General features: G+C 33.8%; 2 protein-coding genes across 13 annotated transcripts in view; both read right to left on the bottom strand.

Moving 5' to 3' along the window:
- The window catches only part of LOC118281882 (uncharacterized), a 173,360-nt gene that overhangs the window by 101,909 nt on the left and 57,806 nt on the right, over nucleotides 1-13,645 (bottom strand). The window lies entirely within an intron of this gene.
- LOC126911975 (sodium channel protein Nach-like) lies at nucleotides 10,470-12,375 on the bottom strand. The gene has a single exon (XM_050701704.1). It carries the CDS (start codon nucleotides 12,261-12,263, stop codon nucleotides 10,914-10,916), a length of 1,350 nt encoding a protein of 449 aa, XP_050557661.1. The 5' UTR covers nucleotides 12,264-12,375; the 3' UTR covers nucleotides 10,470-10,913.

Raw genomic sequence — 13,645 nt, forward strand, 5'->3', positions numbered from 1 at the left:
AGTGGTTTGGTAAATCGACCCAGTATGCGACGATTCTTAACACCTGCACCGTTTCTCTGGAACTCGCGGCTCGTGTTAAAGTTTGTGCCACCGAAACACGCGACACGACATTCCGATCGTCTAGTTTTCCGTTGTTTGATCCGAAAAGTTTAATCTCCTGTCTTTTTTTTTTTTTTTTTTTTTTTTTTTGAGGGGGAAAATCATCCAATGACTTTTCTCGCCTTGGGCGAGAAAAGCTCTCACGCGCCCCGCCTCCTCCTTAGCTAGCATTACTGTCCCCTTGGCTCCGCACCATGGCCTGAACCAGTGCCGGGCGCGAGAGGTCGCCGTCGCCGACCACATCCCTGAGGACTTGGCGGTGCTCAGCCCACGCAGGGCACACCGCAGCCCCGGGCGGTCCTCACAGTGATGACACCCGGGCGTTTCCTCCCGCCCAATAAGGAACAGGAACCTACCGAAACTCCCATGTCCGGTAAGCACCTGCGTTAGGCGGTAGGTGAGGACGCCGTGGCGCCTCTCTAGCCACTCCTCAAAGAGGGGACTTACCGCTGCGATGACAGCGAGCCCAGCCCTCGGTTGCGACAGTCGTTGCTGCCATTCCGCCATGAGATCGCGCCGAAGCTCGTCCCGCCACGCACTTATCTGGCGCGGCAATGGAGTTTCGCCCCGGCGACACGCGTCGGCGCGCAGACTGAAGACGCGCGCGAGCACCTTCGCCTCCAAATCCCACGGCGGTAATCCGGCAAGGAGGTTCGCCGCCTCCCCGGAGATCGTGCGATATCCACGAATCACCCGGATGGCCATGACCCTCTGAGACGTGAGCAGCGCCCGAGCTGGCCGCCGCATCAGGTTCGGCGCCCACACAGGGGCGCCGTAGAGGGCCATGGACCGCACGATCCCCGCGTACAACCTCCGGCAGGAGGCATTTGGCCCCCGAGGTTTGGCAGGAGCCGCTTAAGCGCAGCCCCCGTCCGCTCCAACTAATCTCCTGTCTTGGGGGTGTATTTCAGTTTATACGACACCTTTTCTTTAAAACTAAAGTCCTAGAATTTATATACCTTTTATTTTAAAATCATTTAAATTTAGTAGAGAAACGTACCTAATTGAGATATTTTGCTCAGTCTTTATACCATGATGTTACTTATGATGATGTTACTTATACGCAAAAAAATGAAAGGAAAAAAATAATTTAAGACAAGCTTTTATTATTTGTTAGTAAAATGAACTACAAAGTTAAATAAGAAGTATAGCAATATAATAGTCTAAACTAGGATTATGTATTATTTATAATATCATGGCTTATATAAACCATTTAAATTATGATATTCAAATGAATAATTAATTTTGAAAACATTAGCAAAGCAAAATGGGCATGTAATAATTTCCTTTGCGTAACCAAACGGTGTAAATGAACAATACCTACAAATCATGCACAGGGCGTACGTTTAACAAACTAATTTAATTAGCTGCTGCTGAGTAAATATGTACGAGATATTTCATTTAAATGTTGCTGTACTGAAGTAGAAAATTGTTAGAATTATGTACATAGGTACAATATATTCAACATTCAATCCTTTATTAGGTGTTTAGAATTTGGTAGACTATTTGTTAAATGCCAATAATCAACAGACATGAAGTACTCGACAGTAGTAGTATAGACTAGTTGTATCATAAAAAATCCACTAGCTTAACTTAAAATTGGAACCTAAGATTTTGTAAACGCACACACGACCAAACCCTAGTGTTTAAAAAAATACCTATTATATTTTAAAGATTTTATTTCTTTTTCATCATAATTGAAAGTATGCAAAATATATACCGGTAAACTATGGCAACTTTACCGGACCCTTGGCAACTTTACCATACTATAGGTATTCAGTATAAACTCATTTATCTAAAAATCTACCCACTAGAATTCTGTTTTGTAATAGTAGTATTTTTTAGACATTAAAAGGAAATATTTACTATATTTTGCGTAGACGCAAGACTGCTATTATGCCAGTAATGGCCGTCACAGTGTAGTGCGTGAAAATGTGCTAAAAGTTAGTAGTTCCTAAATTGTGCTCACAGAGCCTTAATTATATGTCACAGGTGAGTGAAATTTTGATCTTGAATGTATAATATAGTTGGGATTACTGTTGTAATGTCAGCAATTGCTTTTTCTTTAATTTATTGATAAATAATCGCTTCGGTAATGTTGACACAGGTTAGGTAAAGTTGCCACGGCCTGCTTTGTGGCAACTTTACCTACAGTTAGGGTTGGCAATAAATGTTTTTTTCTTGTTTGTGTGTATGTAACCATTTTCGAATACCTAAATTTCCCAGCATAATAGTGAATATCCTGGATGATAAGTTATAATGTATTTAATAATACCTTTTGTTTTAGAGCCAAAATGGTTCACATGAAACAAAACCGCAGATAACTCGGAGTTAGACCATATAAAAACTATACGAAAGTAATGTTAAAATTAGCTATGGAGATAGTGAAGTCAAAAAATTAAAAAGTCAAAAGATTAAACATTATTTTGTAGCCTTTTTTACAATTTTAAACTTAAATACTTAAAATTTTAGAACTTAATTTAGTTTAAAAGGGAACAATATTTATGTCAGATATTTATGCTTTTTTTTACTTTACTTTTAAGGTTTATAATTTTTTTTTAAATATACATGTCATAAAAATAATTCTCATTTTTTGACAACCCCGAGCGTAACAAATTATTTGTATGTAAATTACGATGAAACCCGTGGCAACTTTCCCTACTGTCTGTGTAGCCGTTATCTTTATAGATTTCCTCATATTGTTTGCATTATAATACGAAGAGGTCCTAGATGAAGCCCTCTGTACCTCAACAACTCTTTAATATGCAATACACGATGAATACGGAGCGTAGGTAAAGTTGCCAAAAATTTGGTATCTTTACCCATGTTGTTTTTTCTTTACTACGGCTAAAGTAAGCGTTTGTATATAATGACGATTACGGTAAAGTGAGCCAGATAGACTACAATTCTAAATATATAGTTTTGGTTTCTATGCGTCTTATGGTTAAAATATATTTCGATTTTTGTTCCAAAATATGGTAAAGTTGCCATGTTTTACGGTACCAAAATAATTGATAGGAATAAATTTTATAATTTATTTATAGTTGCATTGAGTTTAAATCAGGAATACGATCGCCGCATTTCGCCGCAACGTAATTGCAAACAGCTTTTCTATAAACCCAGGCACTTAGGTATCCTCGGCTTTTATTAATCCTAACTTCACCTCCAACAACTACGAGTACTTTGTAATTTACTTAACCATCGAGAAAAGTTGAGTAATATGTATTAATACATATTATATCTAATGATTTACATCTAAAAATCAGAAGGCAATTCGTACTAATTTAACTAATGTTGTAAGTTGAATAAACTAATCAATCAATGGCAGACGTGCTCCATCGTAGGCCCCATCATCACTTCCATCAGGTGAGATAGCGGCCAAACGTCGGCCCATTTAACAATAATTGCTATTGGAGATTGAGTACTCACTCATAAATAGCGTATTTGAATTACTATTTAATAAAATAAATATGAATAAAGCTAAAAATATGCGAGGATCGTAGTTTGTGCCTGTTTTTAAAAGATTCCATGATTAATATAGTATGTTTAAAAATAAAATGAAGTTACTCTTTGTATAATGTAGTTTATTCTCAAAAAAATGTGCGATAAATAACCTGAGAGTAAAATAAAAAAAAATCATCAGTAAATCATATTCTGAAAATTGAATACGAGGGAATTTTAGCCTGTTATGTTAAAGGCCTGGTTTCATGAATTATGTACGGAATATGGTAAAACGTCAAGATGTTACACCCTGCTACAGTGTAGAGATCAATATTATAATGCAGTGAAACCAACCTTTTTTTTTCGTCAAGTGCGGTTTATTTTTGGAATCAGGCGCGTAAAGCCAAAATGATCACTTGAAGGTCCTTAAAATATATTTTCTTTTTTATTCGCTACACATTCGCAAATTTCAGTTTGTGTAGTAAATTGATGGGGCTCCGATCTATATACTGAAGCGAGTGTTCAAGAAAATTAAATGTCAAATTCTATTATTATACAGCGATAAAGGTTTTATTTTAATAATAACTTCAATTTTTTTGTTAATTTCTCTGGCTAAAGCCGAGTATTTTTTTATAATTATATAAAATTATAAATCACAGATGTTAACAACATATGTAGTTTAATTTGTATCACGAAGCGACCTCCAGTTTGTACAACTTGACTTTGTAAACTTAATTGAATTATTTAATCAGAACTCTAAGTAGAGATGTTCATTTTATTACCATTCATCACATTAATAAATTAAAGTAGTTTATTATTTACTAAACTTGAACCGACCCCTATATCAAGCTGTCTCTTCTAGTAACTTATTCATAGAAAACAAGTATCGTATATTCTCAAAAATAATAAAGGTTCGCAATCATAAAATAAATAAATCGTTCCCTTGGTTCCCATTACAGTGACTTCAGGACAGTAAGAACACTGAAACTTTAGTTGGGACAGCGTAAAAATAAAGTTAAAAGTTTTCTTCAAGTTTCGAGACGTTCGCCCCTGACCAAAGTCTTTCGATTCTGAATATTCTATGTAGGTAACGGCGGCTTTGCAAACTTTATAAATTTTATATAAAGTCATGCATAGAAACAGAACATTTTTGGACCTATCCAGGCTGAGTAAGTAGCGTGAAAAGATAAATCAGCCTAGATAGGGCGACGTACTTTGGAATCCCTTTTGAACCTTATTCTTGCTCTTTGCGAAAGCTTTATTAAACACTAGCGCTTCGTCTACGACTGCGTAAAATGTAGATACTTACTGTATAAATGTATGTATGTATAAAGATGGTAGTAGACACGTAATAGTTTCAGAGAGTATCTACATATTATAACATGAATACTTTAAAAGATCACATTCCTAGGTAGACCTAACTGACTCGAATTTAGAAAATCGACGACCGATCGATATTAAATCAACAAGACAATGTACTCAAGTATTCAGCGTCATAATCCCATTCCGTACTAAGTAATCGGTAATAATTAATTCATCCATTACCCAGTAAGTATATTACACCAGTAAGAACATTAATAATAATCGGATCATGTTGTAGGTTCGTGTAAGTAGGTTATGATAAACGTACGGTGATTATTTGAGGAAATATATGGTAAACTTTAGATACACAGGTGTTTATGCAATTGTACTAGAAAAAAGACGATTTTATTTATTGTAAAGAGGGTGAAATTAACGCTTTACTTTTATACTACTTAATTAGTACTAGTAACATTTATTTGAAAGAAAATAAGTACCGTATATAATTACACACCATAAAATAATTCTCAGATGCGAATTAGTTTTTGTCGTAAATAACTATTTATACTTTTACCGTTTAAGAGGTATAGTAATAACATCATTACGTTTTATTTTATCTATTTAATAATTTCTCCAACATATATTTAACACAAATTCAGTCTCATTAAACATGTATTGTACATTATTAATTCGGTGGTTAGATTCCAATAATTAGTTGCTATCGAAGCGAAGTTTGTTAGGTTTGCGAGTTAGAGTTGCGAACTATCTCTAACGAAGTTTCGTTTGTATATAGAAAGCTTAATTGCACTTGAGAAGTTATTATTCAGAGGTATTAGGAGAAATGTAGCCTAGCTTCACTTACGGACAGACTCAGAGACTATTATTTGAGTACTTCTATATTTGTTGACATTTCAAAAGTAGCTATTTCTGGTTAATTGGAATATATGATTTGATTTTGACTTTGACTTTATAGTGGTCCTGAATTTCAATGAAATCTGTAAGCGTTTATACATTAAAACAATGTTAATACATTAAACTAATACCTATAACATTTTTGGCTGTTATATGTATAGTTAGTTTGGATCACCACATAAATGACTTACGCTAGTCGAGGATTAGTCTTCTTTAAAGACTAAAATATGAATTTAAGTGTGGAAATATAATAATAAATGGTTTAAAATAATAGATAATAAACGAAAATAATACTCATTTGTGGCTTAACCAGAGCTGGACTCTAAAAGATATGAACTATCAAAAGTTTATTAACACTGGTTCCATTTAAATTGACTATTATAATTAATACCATCGTAATTCCTGACCTAACTTTTAAGCTTTTTATATAGTCGGTATATCTTTATAAAATTGAGGGTTTAATAATCTTTAGTGCTTATCTTCCAGCAAGAATGTATTTAATTGGCTATAATAGTTTATGAAGAGATTACGTAATATAATATGTATTTCATGTTGTTTTTCTAATTCTAATATAGGTACATAAATCTTGATTCTTCTTAACTACAACTTATTCCTAACAAAACTAACTAACAAACTTTTGATGCTACTTAAAGTATCATGTAAAAACAAACCTAACTAACACCAAAACACGAAACTCTAAGTAGAAGAATACACAATGTAGCAAACAAAAATTCTTTTTATTCGGTAACAATTCGATTCAAGGCTGCTGTCCTATTGTGAATTTTAAAACAAGTCACAGAGGGATCTTGAGAAGTGAGAATGGAGAATGGTTTCTGAAATAACAGGCACCACAAAACAGATGGTAGGCAAGCGGTTGAATAATAGAGTTCGCAAGTCGGAGTAGACGGGCAGGTCAATCACACCGTTTGTTCAGACAATCTGTACGGGAAATTAATCTGATGCCACAAGACTATCTAATGAAGTAATACATTATACTGTTAAAGCCTACCTGACGGTAACGATGAGACGGTTGATTGTTTTTTTTTTGTGTATATTTTTTGGCTTGTTCGATACTGACTTGATTTTATGTAGACGGAATTAAAGGGAACTCATGTTGGAAAGCTTACGACTACGTTATTAGATGGTATACTGTTTTTGGGATTGTACATCCCATAAATATATATCCAATGTGATCCATAATCAGTAAGACTTTATTTTTATTTTTACATGTCGACGTTTGGCTGCTATCTCGCCTGTTAACTTTAACAATTGATTGATATGTCTTGTAGAAAAGGTGTATGTTATAATTGATTTGTATTATTAAGCGTCTATTTTACCACCTGCATATAAATGCCCAATAAATTTATGTGGCGAATAGTGCATACATAATTACGTTCTTCCTAGTTCTAAATCTAGATACTGTGAAATAAGTGATAAATCTCTCAAAAAATACCCGAACTACTATCAGGTAAAAAGAAAATACATATTACGATTGGCCTTCCATTAGTAAGATAAAACTTCAGAATAGATCTTGTAGTTACTGTCACTAAAATTGTCTACTACAAAACAAAATACGTATTACAAATCCTTTATCGTACCTTTAGGCTTGATATTTCAAAGTAAGTTACGTATTGCAAGCCTGAGACGAGGTTTCTCCCTTTAGCTGTCGTTAGGAACAATAGGTATTGTCTTTCTCCAACTTGTCACCTGAGTGTTCAGTATAAACGCTCGGTAATACAAAGCTTACTTAAACCGTTTGTCAAGAAAATCTTTGGTAATTCAAGTTTTATAGTATTTTGTATTCGTATTTCAGATTAAGAATTATAGCGAATGGAAGATATTGTATGTTGGTGTTAGTATTACAAGATTATAATTAGCGTAAACGTATTATAATGATTTAATATAATTACGATTTGATAATATTAGTTACAAATTAATATTCCAAAAATACATTATCAAATAATTTGAGAAGGAAAATTGGTATTTTAAGATAATATTTCAGTAAATGATTCGGACACACTTCGACTGACAGAATTCGATAATTATTAAGGAAATCTTTGAAGTGAATAATTTAATTGGGAAATGAAAGATTTGGGTATACTTCTTCTATATTATTTCCTCATTAATAGGTAGTTATTTTCTTCTGGAAATAGAATTTCAAACGATACATTTTCAATGTAATTATATGGCAGTTTTATTACGGTAGCTACTTATAAATAATTTTTGGTTAGACTGTGAAGGCCGTATTCAGTCACGATATCTCTGCCCAAACTTGTATTGATAAAAACGTATTCATTTTTAGACTTATTGATAGATCGGAAAATAGTCGTACTATGTTCTTAGCAAACAAGATTGTCTAGTGTTAATTTAAGAATAAATAATAAACTAGATGTGTAATTAAAAACGTCACAAGTTTACATAATTTCTTCATTTATTAAGTTTTGACTACCTATATCTATTTACGCGACACCTAATATATGTAGGTAGATAAGTTGTTCCATAGTAATAGGTAGTCCTGCCTACAACAGAGGAACCTCGAATTACACTACCCCTCAATTTGAAGTCTGATACATTTAATGTTTCCCAACTTCAGCAACAACTGTTTTAGATCGTTTAAGTAAATAGTTGTGAAGTTTGTAATTGTTTTACCATGTTATAGATCCTGTTTGATAACTGTTGCGAATTGGGCTTCTGTTGGTATCAAGTGCCTTATGTGGATCTTTGGTTTATGACATTGCACATAAAATCTTTAAATTTTAAATCGTTTTCAAATGTGTATTATACACTATTTGTGAAGTTGATTCGATTCGATGATTGGATTTTTTCATGGATTACATACGGTACATATAAAATTTGAAATGAATGCTTTCTATTTCGGCAGCTATTCACATAAAATACTTTGTAATTAATAATTTCTGACAAATATCTACAACTTTATGATCAAAAGCTCCGATGGGCTTGACAATAGTAGAGTTTTTTAAGTTAATAAATATTTATAGGATGCGTTATAGGATGAATTTCAATTATTACATTATCTTCTTGGCGTAGCAAAAGTTAAAAGTCTGACGTCAGAGTTAAGATCTATCTCCAAAACAATTTAGAGGCTGGAAAGTCGAAATTAGTTCGAAAGTAACAATTAATTTTAAAGCAGTTATCTTAAAGGGATAGAAGATAAAGAGTTACTGTCTCTATCTCCCAAAGTTTTACATAGTTTTAGGGTCTCAAGGATAAAACTTGAAAAATAAGGTCACTTATCATTAGTTACATCTGATTCAACGCTTCAATAATATTCAGAAATCTGTCAAAAATTGGGTCCGTCAGCGGTAAGGAATCGTTGCGACAAAATTGACCCTTCCCATCACATATTGAGATCTAAATTCCTTATGAAAGGACAAACTTTTGGGTACTACCAAAGGAAATTGGAAACTACGTTGAATGATATACTTATATGTATGTTTGATTCTATCAAATCAGATGGAATGAAGAGAAATATGAATAATAATATCGTATTGTCCACGATTTTTTTATCGGAAGCGCTGATGTAGAATAAGTCGTTTATTTGCCAATGTTTTCTAAACAGAAACGGACTTATGATAACTTTTGTTAAAGATTTCAAGAAAATAAAATAACTTTGTCGTTGTTTGTTTATTACAAAAGTAAGATATAAAGTAATCTACTGGAACAAACAAAACAGAGTGTTACTTAACGCCGTACTCAAAGTAATTTAATGGTTACTTAAATCAATCCTTAGGAATTGTTTGCTATACAAAATCGTTACTAAGGATTAGTTTAAGTAATCATTTAATGTCTCAGTGCGGCAGTTAGTTACGTTTATAGTTACCATTAATTTTATTGGACTCTAGCTTTTGGCAGCCTCCACCCGCGTTCCCGTGAGATAAAAAGTCAGCTTATACCCAGTTTATATACCAAATTTCATCAAAATCCGTTCGCGTTCCATCCAAACAAACTTTCACATATATATAATGTGATAATGTGATTTATTGATACAGAATTACAATCATTTAATATAGACAATAACAATATAAAAGTTATTGGCAAATCGCTGTAATGACCACATCCCGTAAATGAAAACGACTATAACCTAAAAATGTTATAAATAAAAAGAAAAAACGATTCAAATTTACTCCTTAAATGTAAATAAAGAGATAAGAGATAAAAAAATCGTTTCCCTCGAAACGTAAATGTAATTTGGACAACGCAGGTATTACTATTAAAATCCTATCTGTTCAGTAGATTACGTTGCGAAATGTAACTGTTTTGTGATTATGAGAATTTTACATAAAATTAGGATTACGACTAAGTGATAAACAACCGTAAAATGGAAAAGAAACATTTTGGTTAGCATATTTAAAAAAAATAATGGTTCCACTTTAAAGCATTTCTTTTTCTATAAAGATTAAACGAATATTCATGATTTTGTAATCTTAAGAAATTGTTTTTGGTAATCCTAAAATTGGCATTTTGTTCTACTTCAAAATTTCATTTTAATAATTTTAACTACATTTTGGAAATGTGTTTTTAAAATTAAAGAAGCATTACTGTAGAAGAAAGTATAATGTATACAAAACAAAACTAAAAGTTTTCAACTAACTCTGTAGGGAATTAAAAGGAACCTATTTATCAACTTAAAATACTTGACTGTATAAATGAACAGGGTCAATTCCCAAGCCGCTTATAAATCCTACATCGTAGCCTGTAAGGGTTGAAGAAGTAAAAAGAAACCGCAAAAATATCAATTCTTTACAACAGTAATTCGTACTAAGACAATATGATACAACAATGAACAACAGCTCCAACATTCGTAACTACTTCCAAACAGCAGTAACACATAAAAACTAATAACAAACATCATCCGCAAACTATTTCTGTTGCTAATATTAACGGCGAACGTGTAACTTGCCGCTTTACGAAACTTATTTACCGACTTTGTCTGCCCGAGTTTCGGACGAATGGACTTAACTGAAATGGGCCAACAGCTGGCTTCGATAAATTTCTTTCGTAAATTCTATTTGTATACTCGTATTACTGGTTTACTACATCAGCATCACTCGCTACATTTATTGAGGAAAACTTGGTGCATAAAAACCGCAAACTTAACGACGAAACTTTGTTAACTTGAAATAAAACATTTGCTATAATATTTACGCAAACTTCCAGCGTTTAAAACACAGATAGTAAATTATTTCAACGATCGATAACAATGATCCGCCAAAGCAAAGACCAAAACAATTTCCTATAGCAACGACCAAGTCTAGCGTGGTGCGCGCAACCTGCCGAGTAACTCGCTGGTAAGGTCTATTATTCAGTATGAACCGGGCAGGCTTAACTTTTAACTCCTTTTCAGGCTCAAGCAACTTCTTCGACACCACGTTATAATCCGGCTCCGTGCACGAAGGTAAACAATCACAGTTCAAACCCGTTTCGTTCGTGCCCGGAACTTGCAGCTTCCTCAACGTTTGGTAATGTTTCGTTAAACACTTTAATCCCTCCAAGCCGCAGTATCGATCTTTGTATTGGACCGGAGATAAGTGATGTGTACAGTTACAAAGCTTCAGTTGGGCCTCGATCCGACATTGAATAATACACACAGAATAGCTGTATTGCTTGAAAGCTATGTAGCTTCCTGGAACCTCGTCAGGGAATCTGCATTGACGTACCTCAGGAGCGATCAAAGGTACTTCCGGCTCATTCACCACATCCATAATTGAAAACCTCACAGTAGCTTCGGCTCCATACAGCGTCGTTATTCTACGATCATATTCCATATTCCAAAAGGGTATGTCCTCAGGTGAATGGATGAATGACTCGTAATCTTGTGATAGAGTTATTTCGAGAACTCCCGCCTCTGGGTTTTTTGTTAGGGCGGACGTGAAAAACATTTTGTGATTTCCGCCAACGTGCTTGTTGTTAATTGAATAGCACGTCCCGTATTCCGTTTGAAGAGGTTTGAAATGTTTACAGCAGTTAATATCGCGGCCATTCCATTTACATGATTTGAAGAGGTGTTTGCAGGGCGTGCGGAACTTTGACACTATTGCGGAATAATCACGTGAACACAATGTTGTGTTTGAGCATGATGACGTGCAACTGAAACAAGTGCCACTGAAGAATATAATTTCGGCGAGGAATCGATCGTACTTATCTCCTTCTTGCATGTCGAATAGCTTGCTAAGTGTCCATATTTTCTCAATGTTTGCAATCTCGCAAACGGTAACTGAAGCAAATGTCGTATTCCAGTCGAGGTAATCAGTGCGCGTCGTGAAGCGAATGGTGTTTTCTTGATAATGATCGTAGTACTTGCGTATTGTAGCGACGGCTATGATCCACACGTGCACGTATATAATGAAGTATATAATTCTGTAGACGATGTGTACGTCTTTACGGACGAGGTAGCTGGGGCCGTGTACCGTGAGATTCCTACAAGTATATTTCATTCGCCGGTACAACAACAGTATGTGCTCTAAGATTTTATTGACTAGTTGTATCTTCATTATGGAGAACTGTTATTTGGTTTTAACAGCAACGTAATCAGAGTCGGAATGGAAGGTTGGAAATAGGGCTGTTATTTATATAATGCAGGGGTTTAACGATCGCACGAAAGGAATCCATTTGCTTAATGTTTTAGATGTAGTACATTCACATGACATTAATTAATACTGTATAATAGCACATAATAGAAGTAAAGGTACGAACATGGGGCCTAAAATGTCACAATCCAAAATAACTCATTTACTTATTGTTTTGAACATTGTAACCTGTTTATGCATTACGTGTGTTCAAATTGCAGGCTATTTTTTGATAGAACTAAATAGAATGTACGATATAATTTTATTTCATATCGGAATCTGTATTGAATTCGGTTTGCATGTAAAAATTGTACCCATATCAGGTGCTACGACACACAGAAATTGTATTTTCTTAATAAGGTGTTAAAAACGGTTTGTTTTTGTGAAACCTGTCACTTCCATTGTTGTTTTTATTTTTCGAGTGATTTATTTTATAAATCTCATGCTCGGCAACTAGCAATCGGTCTCAATACAATTTTGGCCTACACCCCCAGAGAGCTTTATGTCAAAATTGGAAAATACAATCTCCCAGTCGTAAAATATAAAAAAGAAACATTTATTTTCGTAAAACAATGTGTCATAGTTTTAAAAATTAAACGTAGGTAAGTTTAGAAAATAGTAAATTATAAATTTTCTAATATTTATTTCTTACTTTTTAACTAATCTTATTACTCCAATAAAGAATATTTATAAAAATCATAAACGTAGATGTTAAATAACAATGAAAACAGTCAGTGTGAACTCGGCCTAAGTAAGATAAAGGACACAAAATGGACATTTAGCTAAAATGTTTCAACCGGCCTTAATGGAAGTTCATTATGTATTGTATCTTACGTTAAAAATATTTTAGTAGAATTCAATGGTAGATGATTGGTTTATTGGTAGCTAGTACGATTGTTGAGCAAGATACGTTGGGCTGTAGTACTACTATGCGGAAAATCATAACTAGGTTTTCATAATTCTTAATTCCTATTTTCCTCCCGCAATTTTTTTTTAATCGGATATGTTATATACCAATAGACCATCTACATTGACAAAAATAATTCCTAAAACCTAACACGGAAAATGTTTTCCTTAGGTGTATTGATGCTTAAAATGCGTGGATGGAATTTCCCATTAAAAAGTAAAATAAAACTTAATCAATTTACAGCCTTCATTAAAACAGGCAAGGAAAGTTAGTATTAAATATTTGCATAGATTTCCTTTAATTTCTAACCGAGGTCAAACACCCTGTTGTTTTATTATGTGAGAAACCCAACCTTAATTATCACTATCTTCTATAATATCTACAATCACAATTTTACAAT

The sequence above is a fragment of the Spodoptera frugiperda genome, chromosome 20 (assembly GCF_023101765.2).
Source record: "Spodoptera frugiperda isolate SF20-4 chromosome 20, AGI-APGP_CSIRO_Sfru_2.0, whole genome shotgun sequence".
Classification (NCBI taxonomy): domain Eukaryota; kingdom Metazoa; phylum Arthropoda; class Insecta; order Lepidoptera; family Noctuidae; genus Spodoptera; species Spodoptera frugiperda.